Here is a 26,041-nt window from a genome sequence, read left to right as displayed (position 1 = left end):
ATGTAAACAATAATGGAGAAAAAAATAAATACCAAACGTGATAAAGAAAAGAAATAAGAAAAACTGAAAATGTTTTGCTACATATTTTTGGAAAATAAATAACCCTATAACAAATAAATTAAATCGATTACTATGTCTAATAGATATAAAATTCAGATTAAACAAATATAACAGAATACGATTAAATTAGATAAACAGAAAGAAAATAACTTCTAATATCCAAAGTCCAGCCAATCAGAATAAAATTAAATTAGGGGGAAATTGGGAGAGAAAATATAATAAAAAATAGTAAAATAACAGAAAAGTATATAATTATAAATAGTTTCATAGATAGTATAGATTTGACAATTCCTGCTTAAAATACTATAAATTACACAATCAAGTTCAAGTTTTCATTATGAGACATTGTCACAGTATATTAGAACCTCATAAGGAATGGAAAGGGTTCCTCTACCTTCCTTTAAAAATGTTTGTGTTTTTCTAAATGCTACTTCTACATGAGAGAAGCATCAACCACTTTGGAAGTTGTTAGGTGTTTATTGACCTTCTGATCAACTCCCAACCACTTCTGGATAAGTTGAAAAACCGTTGCGTCCTTAAGAAGTTCCCGATGACTCGCTGCAACTCCCGCTCTCTCAACAGCTGGAAAACCATCCGCCTTCACAACAATAAACAAAGATGAAGAACAACTTTTAGGGTGCTTCTAAAATTAGTACGCATAGTGGAAAAAGATAGTTTGTTACCTTCACTGATGACCATACTCGTATATCTTGAGTTTATTTAATGTCGAAAAAATTCTAAGGTAAAAGACAATTTTTGAACGCTTATACCATCGAAACCCAATTTCAAACTAAACTTAGCATCTTACAGTTTAATAATGGAACAGAGTATTTCAATGAAATTTTTTAAAAATGTATTGTTCATCAATCTACTTGTCAAGATATTCCTTAAGAGAATGAGATTAAAAAAATAGTTTTCCATGCATGTTCAAAAATATTTATGGGGAAGCAGTTCTCACAATGCCTACCTAAATAATTGAATACCTAGTAAATTTCGTAACTCTCATTTAGTTTGAAGATATTTTTCCAATATCCACGGGTGAACCCCTTATGTTCACAAATCTAGTCCCTTTAGGACAAAACTTGATCCTCATGCTATTAAATGTATTTTTTTTGAGTTATGCTCCAAGTCAACAGGGTTATCAATATTTTGATTAAAAAAATTGTTAGTATAAATGTGCCGTTTTAGACAATCAGCCATATTTTACCGTAAATTCTCTTCGGAGGAAATGAATTTGGAAGATAACTTTTAGAATATTTTTGTTCCTCCTCGTAGTCCTATTTGTTATGATTTTACTTGTTCTTCGATACCAAGTATAGAAACTTTTCATAAGGGAAGAAATACTACAGAACTACTAATCTTGTTCCTCATTTTAAGTTTAATACTAGAAAAAATTTCAAACAAAGGAACCAAGATCAAATAGTTGTTCTATCACAATATTTGAGACTCCAAAAAATGAAACTGAACCGAATTGTTTGATCGGGATGTTCTCGTAGCCATTAGATGTATTCGAAGTTGTACAAAATATCCCATTGCAAACTACATTTCATGCCAAAACTTATCAAATACTCATAAAGCTTTCACATCTAGGGATAACGGATTTGTTTGTTCCAAGGAATATACGTGACGCTTTAAAAGATCCAAATTGAAAAGTAGCACTTATGAAAGAGATGAATGCTCTAAAGTAAAATAGTACTTGGGAAATAACAATTGCCAACAGATAAGAAACCTACGGGATGTAAATGGTATTCAAAGTAGATAGTAGTATTGAGGATACAAAGTCAGACTAATAGCTAAAGGCTTCACTCAGACCTATGGAATTGATTATTAAGAAAATTTTGCTCATGTTGCTAAAATTAACTCTATCATAGTCTCTCGCAACTAATTTGCAATGACCTCTTTACCAACATGGTGTGAAAAATGTTTTTCTCAGTGGTGATTTTGAGGGATTGTTTTTCATAAGCTTACCACCAGGTTTTGAAAAGGAACTCATATGTAATTAATTAAATATGCAGATCAGAGAAGTCTCTCTATGGCCTCTATGGCCTCAAACAGATTCCGAGATCTTGGTTCCAACGATGTCTATGGATTTCTTTAGAGATAAGTTGACTATATTATATTTAAGACACTATGAGAATAATAAAATCTCAATTTTGATTATCTATGTAGTTGATATTATTCTCATTGATGATGATGAAACAAGTCTACCTGATCTCAAGAAAATCTTGCAAGTGAGTTTCAAATCAAGGACTCGTCAACGTTGAAATATTACCTAGAGATGGAATTCGCGAGATCAAATAAAGGTATTTTTGTTAATAAAAGAAAATATGTCTTGGACTTGCTTGGAGAAAGAGGATAACTTGGTTGCAGTGTGCAGAAACCCCAATCAACCCTAATTTGAAATTATGAGCAGCAAACACAGAAGACATGAAGGACGAAGAACGATACTAGAGACTTGTTGGAATATAAATTTATGTCTTATACGTGACCTGATATTGCATTTGTAAGCATAATAGGTCAAATATTAGTCGTTAATATTTAATCTTTATTGTCTTTTATTGTTCCCTTTTGTTGTATTGGAGTGTGCCCAATACCTCCCTCATAATATTACTATTCTATAAAAGACGACAAAATAACAGCCTAAGGATAAGGCCCAAGGAGGCTCTTTCCACAAAACTATCAAAGAAACACTCCCCGGTCCTGAATGATTGTGGAGAGGTTGTAATCACAAAATAATTTCTTATTTCTATGGCAATAAGACTTATATCATAACAAAACTAACCATCTATATCATAACTGTTTTGGTGTACTGAAAAATAGACAAAACAGTAGTATTCTCAAGGAAGCAAAATTACTCTTGGAAATTGCAATACCACACTGTTCTCATGCAACTTAATAAATCTTGTTTTTTAATTTTATGTGTTAATGATGAATAAACCACCGGTCAATCCAAAAACTTAAGCTGATGGGTTGAGTAAACTTAATTCATATATATGTACATTTCAATATTATGCTAGACTATTCAGTTAAATGAATAATTAAACTGAAATAGTTAGATAGCTCACCTTGGCTGATTCACTGGGAACTGTACCATCTCCGTCCACATATGAGTACACAGGCTGGGGAGAAAAGAAGAAAAAGAAAAAGACATGAAAAGTAGTTAGCCATTTATGGAACAAGTGCGTAAAATGGTAGTTAGTAATATACATGATAAAGAATATCATATTCTTCAAAGGTGCCCAAGCAAAACTCATTATTATCACATATTTTAAAAATTTTATTTGGTTTATCAAATTTGGATAAATTAATGAAGCCTTTCAACCTTCTGTGTAGAGAAAAGGTAACAAGTTAAAGAATAAATAAATAGAAAAATAGAAACACAAAAAGGACTCCAACAATATCATTCCATTTGAAAGAAACGACTATGATGGAAAGAACATTCACTCGTCATTCGCTTATAAAAATTTGAAGTTTATGGTTTTTTACAATTATGTCTCGTTCCATTCCTGGTATATTTTTCAATTTTTTTTGGAATCCAAAATAGCTAAAATAGATGGAAAGATAGAAGGATAAAAGGATTACAATAATCCCCAAGTAATTCAAGGGTACTTGGACCCTTTCCTCTTCAGATCGCTCAAGCGTAGACCACACTAAACAATTGCATGTCTTCGTCATTTCTCCCTCCCTCTACTTATAACAACTCTAATTTTGTTTCTCATATTTCATTCTATCAATGAAATCATTTCCTTTCAAAAAAGAAGAAAAAAAAAAAAATATATATATATATATATATTAAAATCCTACTAACCAATTTTTTAACTAATTACTAATATACCTTTACTATTCTATTAATAACTCTAATTACCCCAAAGGCATTCTAATCACTTTCTTATAAAAACATTTGAATTCTCACCCAAATTTCTTTTTTTTAAACAAAAAGTAATTTTTCATTGGTATATGAAGAGGAAAATTGCCCAGGATACATACCCTTGAAGTTGAAACCCACAGAGGGTGAGAGAGGGAAAAAGAAACAAAAGGAACGAAAAACAAGCTGAACCAGAGCAATACAAACAAGAGAATAGATAAAGAATATTAAAACCCGACAGCCTCCACTGAAGAACCCTGAAAACTGCAGCCAACAAAGCTTGGAGAACCAAAAAAACATCAAAACCTACTGCAGAGAAGGATCCGAAGAAGAAGACTCCTCAAACACAAGCTTGAACTCATCCAAATACTCTTTAAACAAAGTAATCCACTTCTTAAGAAAAAATAATTTAACCTAAGAGAGCTTCCTCTCAAATTCTGACAAGCTTCTTATCAAGAGAGGACAAAAAAGGACTCCAAATGGGAAGGAGAGAGGATTGATAAAAGCTTGAGGGGTAAAACGAAGACTTCTTCAGAAAACCCCGATCGAAACTCCATAGTGAACCAAGCAAACAAGAAGAAAAATGCACTTTCTGGAAAATCTGCAAAGAGCCTTGAAAAAAAACAACCTCAACCAGTTTTTAGTTTTCAAATTTTGGTTTTGACTATAAAAACAATGTTTACAAAATAGATAACAAAATAATGAAATACATGGGTAGAAGTAGTGGTTGTATGCTTAATTTTCAACCAAAAGAAAAATGTTTAATCCAACAGGGTCTTAGTGTTTGAACTTTTCTTAAAGACAAAAATCAATCTAATATATATCAATTTCTCTATTGACCACTTTCGAAGATGAAGCTTATATTTTATGATTGATGTTGTAACAAGATAAATAAATGATTGATATTTTCATTTATATTTATGATTCAATCATAAACAAAGTCTCTCGCAGGATAATGAGAGGATGCAGTCCCATTGTTCAAATTCTAAGCCAGCACTCAAGTAAACTTATATCCCAGATGACTTATTGTCCCTGAAGATTTAGTATTATTAATATTATTAATTAAGTTATATGTCCTATTTTTTGAACAAGATACGAACAATTAAGTTATATATCTCATATAATTAGTTATTGCTTATTTGGACCTGATCATATCTACTTATTAAACAAGATCAGAATAAATCAGAAAATGAGAAAAAACTATTAACTTAAGCCCAGCAGAATTGAGGTGCCTTTAAATTCTTGTATATCATTGAGAATATTGATACGCAGTCAGAATATTGGCCACCTTATATTTCAAATATCCAGAAGCTTTTAAATCCTTCAGCAGACCAATGCATTCAGAATTTCTAAAATTCAGTTCAAAGGCAAAGCCTCAGAGAATTTTCGAGAGGTCTCATTCCCTCCCCCACTAACAGTATTCAAATTAAAGTTTCATCCCAAATATTCGAATAGGCTGAGTCTAGTTTCCTGAATGATTTAGAAACGAAATTGAATCACTCACCAAAGTTTTACATATCTCAGACAAGTCCTCAATCGGCATTGTCTCTGAGCCATAGCTGCACCATAGATAAATATCATGTGTCAGTTACTTAGAAACCGAGGCGTCAACATCAATGAATTGGCATCTTAAATTAGGCAAAGCAATGAGAAAACAGTCATGCCTTTGAATTACTACAAATTGACCCATACATCATTTATCATTGTAATGATATTTTATATCATGTGGTCACTAATAAGTATTATATCATTTGTTTGATAATTGTTTGATTTGTTCAAATTGGTAACTCCCTTAATTTTTTGTCTTGCTCTATTTTCTTTTTAATACAACAATTGTAGGGACGGGGATCGAACCTTCGACCTCAAGGGAAGGAGTTAGATACCTTAATCGTAGAGCTAAGCTCATGTTGACTTGTCTTGCTCTATTTTTTGGTGTTTGTTTCTTTTCTTTGCTTTCACTCCTTCGAGAGTTTGTATCGTTGAACATTTATGTTCTTTTTCTGAATGAAAATATCATTTCTTATCCCAAAATAAAAAAAAATTGGCCACTATTCCATTTGATAACCATTTAGTTTTTAGTTTCCTGTTTTTGAAAAATAAGCTTATAAACACTACTCCGCCTATGTGTTTTCTTTGTTTTGTTATCTACATTTTTCTAAAACGTTTTAAAAATCTAAGCTAAATTTTGAAAATTAAAAACAAAAGTATCTTTTAAAATGTAGTATTTTGACTTTAAAATTTAGCGAAGAATTCAAAGATGTTTTTAAGAAATGTGATAAAAATACTTAAGAAATTGCAAGAAAGTACGCATGGTTCTTAGAAAAATAAAATAAAAAAGAAATCGTTATCAAACAGGATTAAATTATTTTACTCAAGATTGAACATTTTGATTGGATGAGAAGCAACTCATACACTAGTTCAGAACATACCATACATCAAAAGGTGTATCCAGTAATATTCCATAAATATTATAGAAGGAGACTCCATCTGGTAGTCTTGCGTTATCAATTACTTTGCGAGTACCAGTAGCCCATTTGAGAATATCAAAGTTAAAGGGTAGGGCAACAGTCTTTCCCTTAAATTGTATCTGCAAGAATTGAAAATAAAATTTTGCTTTTACATTTGGCAGGATTGATCACGCATTGTTAATTTCAGGCTAAGAAACTAGTTAATGACTACTTTTTTGATGCTCAAAGGGAAGCTTGACACGTATTGGCGTATTGCCACAAACAATTTAAAAAAAAAAAAAAAAAACCGTTTAGTACAGTCATAAACTTCTTGAACGATCCCTTACAGATTCTTTATTTCTGTCATGTGGGAAAAGGATGTTCACAGAAGCTACGGCTGAATTTAACAGTGTAAGAGTATAAACCAATTATATAATTGCCAAATTGAGCCAAGGAAGCTATGCTAGAGAATGATCTATTTTGCCTCTCTGGGCTTCAGCCTTAAGATGGACATTTTTTTGTAATTTGTTTCTTCTAGGAGGATTCCTTATCCTCTATGTAAATGATCCTTCACATACAAATATAATACTTTATTTTCTGTTAAAAACTTAAAAGAAAAGAACATTAGTACTTTTTTTTAACAAGATACGAACTTTTCATTGATATATGAAAAGGAACAAAATTGTTCAAAGATACAAACTCCCGAAGGAGTGATAGAGAAAGCAAGAAATAGAAAATAAAACATAAGACAAGACTACAAAGGAGAAATAAAGGCCTCCCAATTCATACAAATCATACTAGGGGAATACGAAGAGAACAGATCGGAAAGAGCACACCATTGAGAAGCTTTGAATTTGGCAACGTTGAAGCATTCCAATGGCGGGCGACAAGAATCTTCAAAAATCCTTTGATTTCTCTCAAACCATAATTCTGAGATGATAGCCTTAAAACCATTAATCCAAAGTAGATTAGCTTTAGGTGCCAATCCAACTCCATGTAGAATCTGAAAAATATTATTAGCAGCCACACGATCCCACACCCATACTAATTGGAACATCTGGAGAAAAAGATTCCAACAAACAGCAGCATATGGGCAGAAAAAGAAGACATGATTTAAGCTTTCTTCATTTTCTGCACATAAAAAGCAAATGGATGGCTGTAAAGCCATCTTAGGAGACTTTCTCTGCAAAATATCTGCTGTATTGACTTTGCCATATAATAGAATCCAAATTAACATATTAACTCGTTTTGGGCTGCCCGAACTCCAAAGAGAGAGTAGAAGAGCTTTTGAAACCCGCAAATCAGCTCTTTGAGACTTGCACAAAGAAGAAACGGAGAAGAGGCCCGACTTTTCCAAGCTCCAACAACGAACATCATCATTTTCTGAAATAGTAACTGAAGAAATGCAAGAAAGAAGCTCCGGAAGCTCCAAAATCTCCTCATCTTTCAATGCCCTTCGAGTTACAATATTCCATGAAGAGGACTCACTATCCCAAGCTTCCGAAACCGAAATAAGAGGAGAAGCCGAAATGCTGTAAATAGAAGGAAATCTATCCTTTAAGAGAGCGACTCCAATCCATAAAAAATGCCAGAAGAGAGTTCTCCGACCATTGCCAACTTTGAAAAAAGAGGATTTCTCCACCTGAAGCCACTGTTTGTTGATATTATTCCAAGGACTACGACTCGAACCATGAAGTTTAGGTATCGCATTCCAATTAAAACGGTCAAAACCATATAAGCGGGCCACCACCCTACGCCATAAAGCTTCTGTCTCCATGCTGAACCTCCATCCCCATTTAGATAAAAGAGCATTGTTGCGCTTAAGAATACAACCAATGCCTAAACCACCTGCTTCCCGCGGGAGGGAGGCAATATCCCATCTCACCAAATGTCTCAAGGATCCTTTCGAAGAATCGCCCCACAAAAAGGAACGCAACTTTTGCTCAATTTGTTTACTAACTCTCACTGGGACTTGAAAAATAGATAAGTAATAAAGGGGAATGCTCCCAAGTACAAATTGACATAAAATCGCTCTTCCACCTTTTGATAAGTGATACTTTTTCCAACGATCAAGTTTCTTAGAAATTCTTTCTTGAACTGGAGCCCAAAAAGAATCCAGTTTGGGATTTACTCCTAAAGTCAGGCCCAAATATAAAATAGGAAGACGTTCAACTTTGCAACAAAAAGAATTTGCAACCTGCACAACCCTTTGGTCTTCCATATTTATGCCACTCAAAGATGATTTTTCCCAATTCACCTTAAGGCCGGACAACCACTCAAAAGCTTTAATGGCTTCAAATAGAATCTTAAGCATCTCATCATCATCTTTACAAAACAATAATGTGTCATCAGCAAATTGCAAGTGAGAGATGTGAATTGCATCCCTCCCCACTACAAAACCTTCGAACACTCCTTTTTGGTAAATGTTGTCCAAAAAATCACTAAGCACATCGCTTATCAATAAGAATAGGAAAGGAGAAAGGGGATCTCCTTGCCTCAACCCTCTTGAAGCCTTAATTCTCCCTCTCGATCTCCCATTAATGAAAACCGAAAAGTTATTGCCTCTAATACAACCGTTTATCCAATTAATCCACTTTTTGCCAAAGCCTTTCTGTTTGAGGACTTCTGAAAGAAATGCCCAATCAACTTTATCAAATGCTTTTTCCATATCGAGTTTCAAAATCCACCCTTTCTTCTTTCTACTTCTATAATCATTCACCACTTCATTTGCAATGAGAATAGGATCAAGAATATGTCTTCCACTTAAAAAAGCACTTTGATTACTAGAGATGGTAGAAGAGATAACCTTATTAAGCCTCTCTGCTAGCACTTTTGTCAAAATCTTATAAGTAGTCGTCGTAAGGCTAATGGGACGGAAATCTTTTACTTTCTCCACTTTGTCTTTTTTCGGAACAAGACATATAAAAGTCTCCTTAATACACGAGTTCAGTTTGCCATTATCATAAAATTCAGCAAAGAATCTTGCAAAATCTGCCTTCAAGAACTTCCAGAATTTAATGAAAAACTCTGCTGTAAAACCATCGGGCCCTGGGGCCTTATTCTTGCCAAGGCCTTTTAAAGCATCCCAAATTTCTCCTTCCTCGAAGTGTCTTTCTAACCAGACACTATTCTGAGCGGAAATAGGTCTCCAATTGAAGCCAATTGGTAAAAATTGCTGCTGTCCATCCTCTCTGTAAAGAATTTCAAAGTACTGCACAATTTCTATCTCAATATCCCTCAAATTCACAAGAGAATTCCCTGCAGAATCTTGCATCTCAGAAATTAGAGCTTTTCTCCTTTTTGCTGCCAAGAATCTATGAAAGAATTTGCTATTTTCATCTCCTTCAGCCAACCACCTGATTTTACTTTTTTGCAAAAGATATTGTTCCTCTCGAATATAAAGATCAATCAGATTCTGTTTTAAGGAACATCTCTTCCCCACTTCCTCGATTTCTAACCCCGACTCCTCCTCTTTCTCATCAAGCAAAGAAATTTCTTCAATAATTTTTGCTTCTGCAACCGTATCCTTCCTTTCTTTTTGTTTGTGTCATTGCTTCAGAGCGATCTTCAGATTTCTAAGCTTAGCAGAAATAAGATAACCTGCCCACCCGTAGGATCTATCCTCTGAAAGCTTGGATTCAATTAAATTGATACAGTCCTTATCTTTCAACCAGGAGTTAAAGAATCTGAAAGGGCAAGGCCCCCAAACGAATTCTCCTGAATCTAGAAAAATAGGGTAGTGATCCGATGTAATACGTTCACCTCTATATACACGAGAGTTATGAAAGAGAGAGTCCCAATCTGAAGAAACAAAAAATCTGTCCAGCAATGAATGCGTATTGTTATTTCCCATCTTTGACCATGTATACCGGCCATTGGATAAGGGAATTTCCTGGATTTCAAGCTCTTCAATGATTTTATTAAATTTCCTCATTGCCTTAGACTGCCTTCCACCCGAAGACCGATCAGAAGCCCATCTCGTGACATTAAAATCCCCTCCCATACACCAAAGTTTGATAGAGAATCCAGCAATATTACAAATTTCAGACCACAATTTCTTCCTTTCTTTGTAATTCGTTGGGCCATAAATGTTGGTGATACATATATCCTGTAGATTAGAAAAAGAGCACTAGTGAAGAAACTCCTTCAAGGACTTCCTGAACAGCTACTTTGCTTTCATCCCATAATGTAATGAGACCTCCTGATTTTCCCGCCGAGACAATCTGAGCCCAGCCAATATCTTGAGAACTCCACAGTGACTTGATCACCATAATATCAATCTGTTGTAGCTTGGATTCTTGAATGAGTACTATGTCCGGACAATGCTTCAAGATAAGTTTCTTGATTTTTAGCCGTTTCTTATAACAACATAGGCCACGGACATTCCATGACATAATCTTCATTGAGAATTCTGAATTGGGACCACCTCTATCCCCACAGATTCAAAGAAAGGGGGAATAGTAGTCTTGGTAACAAACTTTTCTTCCACTCTTTGGGCTGACTGTTCAAGGTTGGAGTTAGAGAGATCCTTGTCTAAATCAAAGAGATTAGGAAGGACTTCATCAAAAAGAAATTCAGATGAATTATCAAAGTCGGAAATAAGATTCATTCGATCAGGGGAAGGATCAGGGCTACTAAGACTCACATTAAGATCTTCTTCATCTTCATCTTCGGAAAGTGCAAAAACACTTGGACTTTTGTTGAAAGTGTCTTTGGTGGAAAACACAAGACCAGGGAACAAAGTCTGCTGAAGGGCAACCGGTAATTCTCTTTGCCCAAGGACTTTTCGATCTTCTCCCTCCTCCATTAATGTTTCCTTAATAATTGGGATTTCTAATCGCTGCAAATTAGATTCGTCCTTTAGCTTTGGTTTGAATTTCTTCCGCGAATACGAGAAAGGTAATGGGGGAATAAACTTTCTTGACTTATTTTTCAAAGGCGTAGATTTTGGAGAATCATCTGGAATAGCAACAGCCTTTGAGGTTACAGAAATTAGGGTTTCATTTATTACGGAGAACATTCTCTCCTCCCCCAAATCTTTCCATATTTCCTTTCGAATTTAATTTGTTTGCAAATTCTCTTTCTTCATTAATAGCAATTCTGCCTCTTTCTTCACAAAGATCCTCTGCCTTTTCTGATTCCACGTGTGAAATCTCTACAGAATTGTTAACTTCCCTCCGATTTCCAAGAGAATTTAAGTTAGCCTCAATCGGAACATCTGACGCCATCTCTCCTTCCTTTAATCTCTCTTCATTATTAATGGTAACCCTAAAAGCCGGAAGAATATCTTCCTCTCCCTCCTTATTTTGAATACCAAACGGCATTTGCTTCATAGACTCGTCGTTTTCTATAAATGGCGCTGTCATTCCACCTGCCATATTTAATTTTCCAGCTGTATGGCCCAATTGACAATCAATCGCCTCCATTACTGCCTCTTTTTCCAAGTTTAAAAATAAGTCTTTCCTCTGCGACTCTTCAACTTCCAAGTCAGGCTTTCGATGATCCAACTGTTCATCTTCCATTATTCTTCGAAAACGATCAACATCCAAAGGGTTTGATAGTGGTTCAAAATCCAAGCTGGAATCAACTGAAACTACTGAAGATGGAGGGCGATTAACAAAAACCTTAATCTCAAAAGATCCATATTTCTCATCAGCAATGGTCACAGTGGCTGGCATTAAACCACAGATATTGGGTTTAACTTTGATGAATGCATCTGAGGCCTCCAACATGTTAAGAGTCTTTGAAGAAATCTTCAGTAATCCCCCGAAATGCCTACCAATAGCTTCAAAAGTAGAACGAGTCCAATAATACAAAGGTAGGTCCTTGATTGTTATCCAACCACCATAACCCTGAATGAACTCTTTTCTATTATGCAGGTAAGGGCTCCACTTTTCTAATTTAATATGATATTTTCCTATCTTTCTCCACTTTCCAGATAGCTCACAAGGCTTGAGCATCCTATCCCCTGAAAATCTCAAAAGACCCTTATCAACCATGATAGGATTTATCACACAGTCAAGAGAGAATTTTTCTTTTAAAGCCTTGGAAATCGCATTCCAATCGTCATGTGCACACCCCTTAGAAACCACCATAAGGCGATTCCAATCTAACTCCAGCACCTCTTCTTCTTTTTGAATCCAATAAACTTGATGTTTGTCGACTGTAGACACCTTAGAATCCTCAAGCATCCTATGGATGATGCCGGAGGCCCTTGCAGGCTTTAACTCACATTTTCCAGCAACCACTTCGGCATAAGACCTTCCATCTTTTGGAGTCGACTTGGGGACAAAACTACCTTTCCTTTCTGAAAACTCCTGGTGAAGCTGTCCTACTACATTAGCATTTTGCGTAGTAGAGAGTCGATCATTCCTTACCATCTTCGAAGCTTGAGCTTCTGTAAACCTCACAGAGAAAGTTTTCAACATCTTCCAAAATACTTGCCAACCATCTCTCTTCGATCCAGCAGGGACAAGTACGCTCTTCCTACCACCCGTAGAAGGCCATACCACCCATTCTAAAAACCAAATGTTCTTAGTTCTATATTTTTGTATACGACATTGCCCAAGATCATCGCGTATCTGAAAAAATAAGGAGTCCGGAATCGATTTCTGATTAACTTCCAACATGTGATTTTCGAACCATAAAAATTGAGAAGAGTGCAGGGACATCACTGTTTTCCTTGCCACATCCTCAACCCTGAACATATCATTCTCACCCCAAATACAGAAGAAGGAGCCATCAATACAACAACTACTGATTTCCATAATGAAAACCGGAATGAACCACGAACAATAAGATTAAAATCAAGCTAGAGACAGGCTAATTCAGAAACTAACAGCAAAAGAGGGACCGAAAGGAAAGGAAGGGAAGGAAGAGAGAGGAGAGAGAACAGAGCATTTTTTACCAAGCTCTTCCTATTAACCTTAAAAATCTATGGATGTATTGCTTTTATCCGCGATACACCACCAAACCAAGGTAAGCTGGGCATAAAAGCCGTCAAGTTGTCTGTTCCTAGCTACTCTGCAACCCATAAAATGATCGCATCCTTTGGTGGTACCTTTTGTGAAGACAATATTATTCTGAACCCAACCTCACGTCACAGTGGCAGACAGGAAATTTGTTGGCCAAAGAGATCAATTGGCACCCCATTACTAATCAACAAACCAAGGTAAGCTGGAAATTTGTTAAGTACTAATCAATTTGTTAACCAACCTTTCATTACTAATCGCAGTGAGGTCATTGAAAGTTGTAAGATACTTCTTTTCTCTAAAGTGAACTGCTTTCTTTATTACACAAAAAAATGGGAAATGAAAAAATAATTTTGAAAAATAATAAAAATTGGTGTTGATTATTTATTTAATTGGTGCTGTTATTGATCCTAGTGATTAATTGTCCTACAAATCCATATAATATGATAAACTAAACAAGCTCAATCTTTTTTTCTCTGTCGATAGGAAACAGGCTCAATCTTAATACTCTTTGTTCTCTAAGTTTAAGTTGCTTTGTGAAGGTTAAGCTACCAGGAAGTTACCACCCCCCAGCTCCCAAAAATAAAGTTCCTAGCAAACGTCTGAATGCATCTTCAAAGGACTACAAATTCTAGTATCTCTTCACCCTTTCCTATTAAATTTTAAAAAAAGAAAAAAAAAAATCCTCCAAAACCTGAACGTATCAATATAACAAAGCTATCAGATATCAGTGTAAAGTTTTAATATAGGGTGTGTTTGGGAGTTTTTAATGGATAAATTATTTTAATAAGCATCCTAAAAAGTGCTTAATAATAAATCATTTTGATGCTTGGTTTTATACTTTCAACAGTGCTTTTGAAATTCTTCAAAATAACTCTACAAATGCTTTTTCACAAAATACTTTTTAAGTGCTTTTTTTACTTTTTCTAATGTTTTTAAGTTGCTCCCAAACATAATTATTGAGTGGAATGGAAAGTGCTTTTGGACATGTCAAAAGCACTCCTAAATATAGTCATAGCAGCTCGTTGTTTCTTAATGCATTTGCAAATAGAGTAATACCAAATCTATCACCAATCAATGTAAAGTTTGAATATAGTACCTCGTTATTTCTCAATGCTTCTGCAAATAAAGCAAAACTTTCAGTTGGGCCATATGACTTCAAACCAACAGAAGTTTTCCCATCAACAGAATTTTTTTGCCAAACTTGAATCTGTGGTTGTGCATGCCACTTGAATCCTAGATTTGTCAGCATCTCATAAACTGAAGGACATTCAACCAACTGCAAATAAAAAAAGGTGATAACTTATGACAATTCATGATTATATTATACATTAATAAGTGTCATTATCACTTATTTTCTCTTATTACAAACATAAGCATAATATCAGTAAAGAGAGATGAAGTCATGAACAAAAGAAAGAATGGTCGATAAGATATCCAACCAGTAAATGAAGATTATAAAAATATTCTCCAAGTGGCATTAATGATAAAAGGAAGAGAGATTATTGAAAATCCCGGCTAAGAAACTCCAAGAAGAAATATAAAGTATGCTAGAGCTCGAAACTCACAAACATTCCAATCAATTTCTTCAAAAGTCCTCTTATTCCTTCCTATATCTACTTTCCATAGAGTGGCCTTAGTTGCTTTAAGCTAAAAATATCTTAACATTATCCTCAACAAGACAACTACTCAATATTTGATTTCAGAAGTCTCTTATATTACGTGAAAAAACACCAATAAATCTTAGAACATAGAAAAAGAAGTTACCAGTGAAGAGAAAAAAGAATACGTGTAGAATCTCTTTGCCCTTTTTTTTCCTTCAACTTAAAGAGCATGCACTATTTGGGTGAAAAGAGTCAAAAGCAAACTTTAATTGATTCATAAAGAAAGTAAGGGAGAAAGATTGGGAGGAAATATGACTTGGTCTACCCTTTCTGCAATCTTTTGTAATCATGATTATTTTGTTATTAAAACTAATTGGAGAGCCTTCTTGTAATCTATTTTTGTACTTTTCATAATATCAATGAAAATTTGTTTCATATTATTATTACTTAAAATAAATAAAACTGTAGTCATTGCTCAAACGAGATGGTAGATACGAAAAATGACAGAACGAGTTCCCATTTTAGGTGTAACTAAACCACATGGACACTGATGGGAGGAAAATTACCAGCTGGTGAAAAGTCCATCTAGATACGAAAAATTGGCTTTCAATGCCTTCAACAAATTGCAATCCAGTCAACAGACAATCGTTGATGCATCCTGGTGCACCTGTTAATAATTTGTGCAATGAATATCATATCACAGCCAGATTCGTAACAGACTTTTAGAATAATAGAGGGGAAGAGGCAGATAACAACTATTATTAATGTCCAATAAGGAGAATATACAGCATATACATATAGCTTCTCTTTGAACTAAGTCATACAAATGTTTTGAAAATTTTTCTAGTGTTATCGATTTGGATTGGAAACCTTCATAGTTCCCCATTTCTGGTTGTTTCAAAGGAGATGACTTATCTCCTTGCTTTTTGATTGTATAACCCTTTATTTTTAAAACGGAACTTCTGTGTCTCTTACCCAAAAAAAAAAAAAAAGAAACATTATTGATTTTCACACTATATGGATTTGGAGCTATTCTTAGACGACAAAAAGTGCTTGACCCCTACAACCTCAACCACAGTAGTAAGTTTTGAAGCTGAAAACCAGAACAGTTAACAATAGAGTCAGATAAGTACTTTTTTAATGGCTTCAAAACCAGGCAGCATGGTGAAAATGTAAGAAAAAATGTCCCAGGTCAATTGGATTACAGTGACGGATAAAGGGAAAGAAGAAGCAATGGGTACGATTTACCTTGAAAAGGGCAAGCTATACTGATCCACTTATTTACATACTTGGAAAAAATCTGCCAATGAACAATAATCACATCATGTCAAATCCATGAAACAAGCTTATGTACAACGATGTAAGTTTCAACTAGTCATTAAGAGAGTATGTGCACACATCATTATGAAGCGACATGAAACACGAAATTAGCAGCCCGCCCATAGAATGAGATATTAAATTCACTTTTCTACCACCAGAAGCTTTAAAGGCCGTTTCCAACTTCTTTTTAAGACCATCCAGGATCTTGCCAATTCTGTCACCAAGAAACAACCAATGCTCTTACATCAACTTTGACTCGTGTATAGACTTGCAAATTTGCAGTAAATAAAACAACCTTTGGCTACTAGCAACTACAATAATATCAGGCATGAATGTTTGACACTAAAACAATAAAGGGACAGAATGAGCTACCTATTACTTTGCCGGAAGTCATAACCATAACCAAACAATGTGGTTCCCTTCTTGTACCCGCATCCAACAAGCATATCAATCATATCATGAAAATGATACACATCATCCACATGGAGGCATTTTACCAGCTGTAACAGTAAATAAAACTCATAAATAGCTGGTGCAGACTAGATAGGGGCGGTATGCGAAGAGGCAAAAATAAATTTAATGGTTGGGATTCGTGCATGAGACTATTTATTAGTATCGAATATCCTAAAGTAATATAAGCAATGGGTGAGACGGGCAAGATATCCACCCAAAGCCCAAGTACCAAGGGAGAATACATGAAGGCTCCCCAAATGTTGTAGATGAGAAGGGAGAATTGAAACAAAGAGCTTCATCTAGAAACTAAAATCACTTTGGAAGGAACGGAACAACAGAATTTTTGCAGAGAAACAGAGTTCTATTGAAGATTTATGTGTGAATATTAGGCATACGGCTTCTTGGTGGGCTTCAATCCACAAGAAAGTTTTTTGTAACTACGGTTTTCTTTTGACTCTTCAGAGTTGGAATTCCTTGATTGTATAGTTTTTTGGGGAGGGTCTTCTCGACCCTCTGCCCCTAGGTTGTATGCCTCTTTTTTTTCAGCTCCTTTTCTTTTGGAATGAATCATTGTTTATTATCCAAAAAAAAAAAAAAAGAAACTAAAATCAAAAACCTCAATAGTAGTTCTACACTTGTAAACCTATCCTTTCCTTCTACATTTGTCAGTAAAGATGTGATCTGTACAAACTCTCTGTACTTATTTCATATCTGAATTTATTTTTTGTAATAACAATAGAGAAAAATGTATCAGCATAAAGCAACCATTTTTGGATAAAGCCAATGCATTACCAACATTCTCCTTATGATGCATGATTTTTTTTTGGGTTACATTATAAGTTTGGTCCTCAACTTTAAGGGTTATGTCTAATAGGTTATTGAACTTTAAAAATATTTAATAGGTCCCTAAGCTTTTAATGTTGTGTCTAATAGATACTTAAACTTTAAAAAGTGTCCAACATATCTCTAAACTTTGAATTTTGTATTTAGTTTTTTCTAACAAGATACAAACTTCTCATTGATTTTCAAATTTATATTTAACAAGTCCCTAAATTTTCAATATTTTGTTTCTAATAGATCCCAACTTCTTTTTGTAAGAAACTTCAATTTCATTAATGAATGAAATTTACGAAAGATGGGCCCCCATAACTGGAATACAAAAAGGCATTCCAATTTTTCATGAGACCATTGAGACTATAATTTGAAAATGGAGAATAAAAACATTTACACCAACCAAGAGCTAAAAATAAAACTTTATAGTAGAATCTATTGAAACGGAGGGTATGTTTGTTTATTCGAGTATTCCCACTGAGAAGACAGATATTTACAGCTTTGGTGTGGTAGTGTTAGAGGTGGCAACAGATAGAAGACCTCTTAATGATAATGGAAATGTGGGACCTGTGGAAAAAGGGGAAACTAATTGAGGCTACTGATTCGACGAAAGGGAGGGATATGTTGTTGAAAGCTTGATTGTCCTTTTCAAGCCAAATACTCTGTAGGAAGGCTCTGATTAACTGAACCCAAAAAATTCCACCACCTTTTTTGAAAGGGTGACCAATATTGAATGTAGATAGATCTTCATGTTCGTGTAAAAAAGCCAACCAAACAAAGACAAGTCCTATTCCAAATGGATCCCTAACTTATAAGGCACCTACTAAAGTTCAGAGACCTATTGGACACAAAATTAAAAGTTAAAAGATTTACTAGACACTTTTTTAAGTTTGGGGACCTATTACATACAAATTGAAAGTTTTGAGACTTATTAGACCCTATTTTAAATTCAGAGACTTAATTGACACAACCCAAGTTCAAAGACCAAAATTTGTAATTCAACCTATTTTTTAGGTTAAATTGTAAAAAATACCCTGAACTTCTGTTCTTTGTCTTGAAAATCTTCTATCCTTTCAAAAGTTTCAATAATACCATTGACCTTTCATAAACGTTGCAAAAATATCATTTGAGCAAACATTCGTCAATATTTTAAACGGAAATTAACGTAGCAGAATCTAGAACGACGTGGCAATTAACGTGGAATTTTGCCTAGATTAAGTCTGGAAATAGTAGAAATGTATAGGAAACTATCGTTTTTAAAAGGGGAATGGGGCAAAATCTGGTAGATAATAGAAAGCAAACTCTCTTGACAATAATTGCCACGTCATTCCATATTATACCATGTTAACTTTCCATTCAAAATTATTAACATATGTTTGATCAAAAGATATTTTTAAAATATTTATGAAAGCTGAAGGGTAGTATAGAAACTTTTGAAATGATAAGGGTATTTTTTAAACAAATGGTAAAGTTCAAGGGTATTTTTGTAATTTAGCCTATTTTTTATGTAATAAAGAGAAATGATTGTAAGTACAAGAAAACAAATGGTCGTCGTGGAGTCGCCCTGGACGTCGCCATTCATGGAGTCTGAGAGTTGAGAGAGGGAGAGCAAAACAAGGGAGAACGAGAAGGAGAAAAAGATGGAGAAAGAGAGGGGAAAAGAAGGGGAAGAACGATGGATAAAGAGAGAAGAAAAAGAGGCGGGTGAATGAAATTTTAAAAAACATCGAGGAAAAAATGTTGGGAAAAATTAAACTTTTCCCTCATTTTTAAGTCTCACTTTTCCACTCATTTTTTAAAAAAGTGGGGAAAAGTTTAATTTTTCCCAGCATTTTCTATACTTTGTCTGTCTTCTAAAAACTTCAGGGAAAGTGAGACCTTTCCCGTCGTTTTCTAGAAATCATAGGGAAAAATTAAACTTTTTCCTCATTTTTAAGTCTCACTTTTCCCCTCGTTTTTTAAAAAAATGGGGGAAAAGATTAATTTTTCCCAAAATTTTCTTAAAACTTCCGGAAAAGTTGACTTTTCCCGACATTTTTAGATACATCGGGAGAAGTGATTTTTCCCAACGTTTTTTTGTACGCCGGAAAAAAAACGTCGGAAGAAACCAACTTTCTTGTAGTGTATGTTCATACACTTTAGAGATTTGGGGTCTATCACAATGGTGAAGAGGAAAAGAAAGGGTAGAGTTACTTCATCACCCTTAGAGCAGCATTTAACCGAGGCTACTAATAGAAATTATATTTCTGCATAAAATTTTCTTTCCGTTGGTAGCAAATATTTAAAGTTCAAATCAACCTTAGAGCAGCACTAATAATCAACTTGTAGCAAATGTCAGGAACTAAAGGAAAGCGTATAGACTCTCAAGAAATTCATGTAAATAACTACACCCACCTCCTATACACACCCAAAAATAGAAAAAGGAGTAAAGAAAAGCAAGAAAAAAAAAAGACGTGTGATAATTTAGTGAAGAGGTCAAAATTGGAGAAATTTTCTCACCCATTACACTAAAAGAATGATGAATAAGTTATCTTGTAAAGGCCTCGATGTAATTTGATTAGCAATTGACAAGTAGAAATTTTCATGTTATCTTACCGAAGATGGATCTAAAATATCAATTGCATACAGCCCATTATCATCATCAGGGACCACAATTTCCAAGTGATCATCCACGCATTCAGCATAGCCTGGAAAACAAAAAAAACTTGTGATATTCATTAAGGAAATCCAGATAAAACTTTGCAACCTCAAGAACAAAAAGTGGGGAAAATTCCTTCTCCAATTAGTTTATACGAACATCATCGTTTGGCATATAATAAATTAAAAGGTCTCAAAAGTATGCTACTAACCTAATAATTGACATGTCAATATATCACTTTAAACGTCTTTGTTCCATGCGCTTGGAAAATCCATTCTGATTGAAAGTGGAAGATTTTCCATTTTTCAATACGTGCACAACTACAAAAAAGGAAAAAGGACCACTGAAAATCATCGGGTTTGAGTACACAAAAAAAAGGCCAAAAGAGAGGGAAAATTGACAAATATGCTTCCCAGTTACAAGCTAAGAGGCACTGACACGGATACGACACGACATGGACAAAGCAACACGTCAATTTCCAAAAAAGTAGGACACGACACACTGGGACATGTTAATTTTTTTTTAATATATATATGTGTGCATATTTTATCATATTATCAATATTTAATACTATTTTTACCTTTAAACATCAACATAAATACCATAGGTACATAACATTGATGCAATAATCAATGTCATAAACAACATCCAATACCCAATAAAACAAGTCTTACAAACAAAAACTATAAATCAAAATGGAACAAAGCCTTCTAAACATTTTCCCTAACATTATTAGTATCATCTTCACCAATTTGAGTCCCATCATCAATAAAAACTACGGCTTCCAATTCTGGCTCATCCAAAGATAGACTAGGTTTAATTTGACCTTGCGTGCGTGAATCCAAGAGGGGAAGAGAGAAGTAAAACTAGATTTACTTTTACATAACCCTAATGAGCTTTGGGCCTAATAATTCATTAAAAAACCATATCGAAGTCCAAATTCATTAAAAACACTTGCTTTAACAAGAAAAAAAAAGAAAAGAAAAGAAAAAACCCACTGGCGTATCCCGTCCATGTCAAACGCGTATTCACTGCGTGTCCGAAAATTAAAAATAAAAAATAAAACTTTGGACACCTTAATCACGTGTCGAACACGTGTCCGACACCGACACCCATCCCATTTTGGCGTGTCGGTGCTTCCTAGGTTACAAGAAATCATAAAAGGGAAGTCCAAATACAGTAGATAGATACCCACAAAGAGGCATTAAAGTGTGCATGCACTCCAAACATGCTACCATGAAGCAACTTTATCCTGAAAACCCCTAATTCTTCCAATTAAATAGAACAAACCACGCCAACAAAATCCATCCATCATATAAAAACCTCCCTCTCCTCAAGAATGGAGGATGAAGAAATAGCTCAACAAGAGCATCCCTGATCAACTAACGAGGAGCCAAACTGACTTTGAAAGCATTCCTAAAAGCCACGTACAGTGAGATTAAGAAAGGACAGAGCCACAACAGGTGATCAAGGTCACTCCCATGATGATATGATCCAAAACCCAACAACCATTGCTTGCCAAATCACAACATTTGCTAGGGGTGTACAAAAGTGACTGAAAAACCACCCCAACCGACTAAAACCGGTCGGTCGGTCGAGTCGGTTTTGTGTTCACAAAACCAACCGGTCGATCAGTCGGTTAGGTAAATTTAGTCCAAACCGACTGATCAACTGTTAATTTAATTATTAAAAATATATATAATTATAAAATTATATATATGCATAACAAAATTTAGGGTTTTCTTTACCCTACCCATTTTGTCACCGTCGCAAGCTCGCAGCAACACCCCCCCCCCTCACTCTCTGCCCTCTGCCCTCTCTCACTCTAAGCCATCTCTCCCCCTTCATCAACCTCTGTCTTTCAAAGCTGTCGCCAACGTCGACAATCTTTCTCTCCTAACTTTTCTCCTCTTTCATCAACTTCTGTTTTTCAATGTCGTCGCCGATGCCGATGTCAACAATCTTTCTCCCTCAATCTTCGTTTCAACTTTTTTTCTAAGAATTTCTTCATGCATGTCCTTCTTCGTCTCAACTTTCTCCCCCGGTCAGTTGGTTTCTAATTATGGAAACCGACCATAGGTTGGTCAGTAGGGATTTTGGCCTAAAAACCGACTCGAATGACTGACATACACCCCTAACATTTGCTAGCCATAGAATCATGGGCGATACACTCATGGAAGGAAAATGCCCAATAGGTGGAAGGTGGATCCTCAGCAGGGGATTGGACTAGAAGAATTAGACACCTCAAGAACCCCAAAAAGGCATATGGCCGAGAGGCCTAATGCATTCCCTACTCGAGTATTCTTTTCTATTTATTTTGTGTTTGAACTTTTACATTGTTTTACTCATATTTTCATGAGAGGGCATAAACCCAACTCCTTAAAACTTTGGATCCATGTAAGGGCATGAGCTCAAACCCTAAAACCTAATTTAGCCCCCAACCCTCTATCGAACAACCTTCTTTTAGTTCCCAAATTCCATGTTTGTTGCTCATCCACTCAACAGACAACTATGGACTCTGATAAGGCTCAATATTATTTATCAAAACAGAGCATCAAATAAGGGAGATTTTAAGAGTTCCCCAACTTTCTCTCATGTAATCGGTGAACCTTACAAATTTCACCATGTCAAAAAAGATGCTCCTCCCCTCAACAAACTTCTATGTTAACCTCTCCCCTCAACACATACAGCCCTTACACCTCATTCTTCCTAACTAACAATCTGAGGCCTAAACACAATTCCCCCTCACCTATTGCTTACGTGGCTCCTCGTTGTCTCACACACTTACATGTATAATATTTAGTGATTTGGGGTCTATCCCCCCCCCCCCCCCCCCCCCAAAGCCACCTTGTCCTTAAGGTGGAAATCTGGGAATTGAGAAGCAATGGTTGGAGCAAGTTCCCATGTAGCATCCTCAATGAATCCCACATCCCAACATATCAGTACTTCCAAATCTTCCTCGTTCGCAGTCGACCTGCGTAAACTCAACAACTCCAAAGGTTTCAAGATCAGACACAAGTTATAGGGCAAATTGAGGGAACTGGAAATAGGGGTAGATTAAATCCCACAACCTTTTGAAGCTGGAAAACATGAAAGACCAGATGTATGGTCACGTCAGGACCTCCTGCTATGATATCATGTTAAGGATGAACAAACTACCGCTCAACCCAAAAGCTTAAGTTGATGGGTTGGATAAATTTAATTCATATATATGGATTCTCAACCATTTGGCTTGTTGGCAAATGACGCAATCAGCCACAAAATCCCGAATGCAACCTTTCATACCCTTCCAGTAAACTTCCCGCTATGAAATTCCTCGGGGGGGGGGGGGGGGGGGGGGGGGGGGGGGGGGGGGGGGTTTGTACAATAGTAAACACCATATACCCCACCGGAGCCTCCCGACCTTTTGTAATAGCCAAGCGAATTGCTCTCAATTTCACATCATCATTTACTTGCTGAATAAATATAGCCACATTTAGTCCTCTGGTAACACTTAAGGCACCAGTTCAAGGGTCATGGGCATGCGAGAAAATGCGTCGGCAGCTGTATTATCCAACCCCGATTTGTATTCAATAACAAAATCATAGCCAAGTAACTTAGCAATCCTACGTTGGTATTCCCCTGCCACAACTCGCTGATCAAGTAATAATTTAAAACTCTTTTGATCTGTTCGCACCGTAAACATCTTGCCCAGAAGATAAGGTCGCCATTTATGCACGCCAAAGACAACAGCCATTAACTCATGCTCGTAAATAGCTTTCAAACGATGCATTGGTGGCAAGGCTTGGCTAAAGAAAGTAATAGGATGTTGGTTCTGCATCAACACGGTACCAACACCCACCCCGGATGCATCAGTCTCGAGCACAAAGGGTTGCGAAAAATTCGGTAGTCCCAACACTGGTACATTCATGATCGCATCCTTCGACTGTTCAAAAGCCCGCCAGGCGTCCTCAGTCCAACCAAAATTATCCTTTTTAAGCTGCTGGGTTAACAAAAAAGTAGTGGAGCCATAATTCGCTACAAACTTCCAATAACGATTTGTCAACCCCAGAGTTGTTTAATGTTAGTCGGTGTGGGCCAAGCCTTCATCACCTCCAATTTGGAAGGATCTGCAGCTACCCCTGTTGCTGAGACCAAATGACCAAGGTACTCAATTTGCTGGGCAGGAAACTTACATTTTTTTAGGTTGGCCACAAACTTATTGGTAGCTAAGGCCCGGAGTACCAAGGCTAAGTGCTCTGCATGATCTCTCACAGTGGCACTGTAAATCAAGATATCATCAAAGAAAACTCATGATCCATTGAAACGTGGAAGGGGCGTTCCGGAGGCCAAAAGGCATAACCAATAACTCATAATGGCCCTAGTGTGTTCGAAATGCTGTTTTATGCAGATCCTTTGGGTCCACCCGAAGTTGACTTAAAACACAAATAAATGTAATTAAAACATGGAATTAAGTTGCATTCTTTCTTCCTTCCTTCCTAAGCACAACCAAGCATACTTATGCATCAGCCAAAAAAATGTAGAACAGCATGTGGAGGAAGATAGTGACTCGTCGGAGATGTAAGTACGTGAAGATATTGCACGAGTTTCACTTCATATTAGTGAAACCACCTTCCTACTTGAACTATTGAAGGAACAAGACATTGCCATCACTCATGACTTACTACTAACAGTGTAAAGACAGAAAAACGTAGTCCACTTCGTGTAATCTAATAGATAACGTATAAAATTCCACTTCTCCTTCCAGAAGGTAAACAGAATAGCACTTAATAAGAGCATCAAACTTGAGAATTTTTTAACGACTAAGACGTGTTTTTTTTTAATCTGCAGCGTTTGGTATAACAAATAATAATCACTTTAAAATTAAAATAAAATCATATTGAGTTTAAAAAACTTCCAAGAAAAACCCAGATTCTCCAAGGTGATTTTATAGTGGTTGACCAAAGAATCTTGAGAAAAAAAACATGAGATTCCTTAGTATTGCATAATCAGTTTTGGCAAAGCAGTAACCAAACGCATTAAAAAAAAACACCTTTACTCTAAGAAGAGAGAGAAAAAACACTTTAAAGGAAGTGCTTTGACTGAAACTTACCCTAAAAAGAACCCAAAATTCCAAAAACATGAGTAGTTAGTTCAGTTCCACCTCCAGTAACTAGAAATGCCCAAAAATAAAAAAGTGAAGAAACAGAGAAGTGGGAGAGAGTAAGGAAAGGACCTGTTTTGGGATTGTATAAGGAGATGAGCCTCTCATTAAAGAGCAATTCGGCCAAGATGATCCGGACCCAGACCCGGGTCTCTAAGCCGAACAACTTCTTGTTCCTGGAGTGAAGAATGGAGCCACCAATGCCGGAGACGAGCAGGACCGGGTCGCGGTCGGGTTCGGGTTGGGGCTTCCGGGTGCGGAAACATGGAAGTGGAAGAAGGCCTCCCCCAACCATGGCTTAATGAACTGAGTTGCTCTTTCAGCGAAGCTAATGGAAGGCTCCAAATTCCCAAATGGAGACCGGAGGGAGCCCCAGTTGTTGCTTGCTGGAACTGGAACTGCTGGAACAATTCAGGAAGGTCCTTGTGGGTTTTTCCTTTTTCTTTTTTTTTTTTCTTTTTCTTTTTCTGATATCGTTTGTGATTGGTTGGAAATTGGTAGGTAATTTTTGACCATCATGTACATTTATTGTCGCATTTATCTGTCGCGTGTGATATGGGTGCCTTTTTTCACTCCTACCACTTTGATTTTCTCATATACAATATCTCAATTTTATCATCCAACCTAAGTCCAATTTAGACTCGATTTAAAATCTTGACTCAGATCTAATTATATTCACTTATAAATTGAATTATGTATAGATATTTGA

At 35.8% G+C, this 26,041-nt stretch overlaps 1 protein-coding gene across 2 annotated transcripts; it reads right to left on the bottom strand.

Moving 5' to 3' along the window:
- Window positions 1-294: 294 nt before the first annotated feature.
- On the bottom strand, window positions 295-25,791 carry LCAT3 (lecithin:cholesterol acyltransferase 3). 2 transcript variants are annotated; one of them, XM_022288803.2, is made up of 11 exons: window positions 25,405-25,787; window positions 20,147-20,238; window positions 16,640-16,767; window positions 16,346-16,481; window positions 16,196-16,247; window positions 15,514-15,614; window positions 14,443-14,622; window positions 6,355-6,512; window positions 5,430-5,484; window positions 3,126-3,179; window positions 295-658 (listed from the first exon to the last, which is right to left on the bottom strand). In XM_022288803.2, the coding sequence occupies exons 1-11, from the start codon at window positions 25,625-25,627 to the stop codon at window positions 494-496; spliced, it is 1,344 nt and encodes a 447-aa protein (XP_022144495.1). In that variant the 5' UTR covers window positions 25,628-25,787; the 3' UTR covers window positions 295-493. The 2 variants fall into 2 exon arrangements, 1 of the variants encoding a protein (XP_022144495.1); XR_015792711.1 differs by having other exon boundaries at window positions 572-658; window positions 6,360-6,512; window positions 25,405-25,791.
- Window positions 25,792-26,041: the final 250 nt, after the last annotated feature.

Source organism: Momordica charantia (genome assembly GCF_013281855.1).
Source record: "Momordica charantia cultivar OHB3-1 chromosome 8 unlocalized genomic scaffold, Mcharantia_2.0 BLBB01000008.1, whole genome shotgun sequence".
Lineage (NCBI taxonomy): Eukaryota > Viridiplantae > Streptophyta > Magnoliopsida > Cucurbitales > Cucurbitaceae > Momordica > Momordica charantia.
Note: the sequence above shows the minus strand (reverse complement) of the source record. Positions and strands in the feature narration are given on the sequence as shown.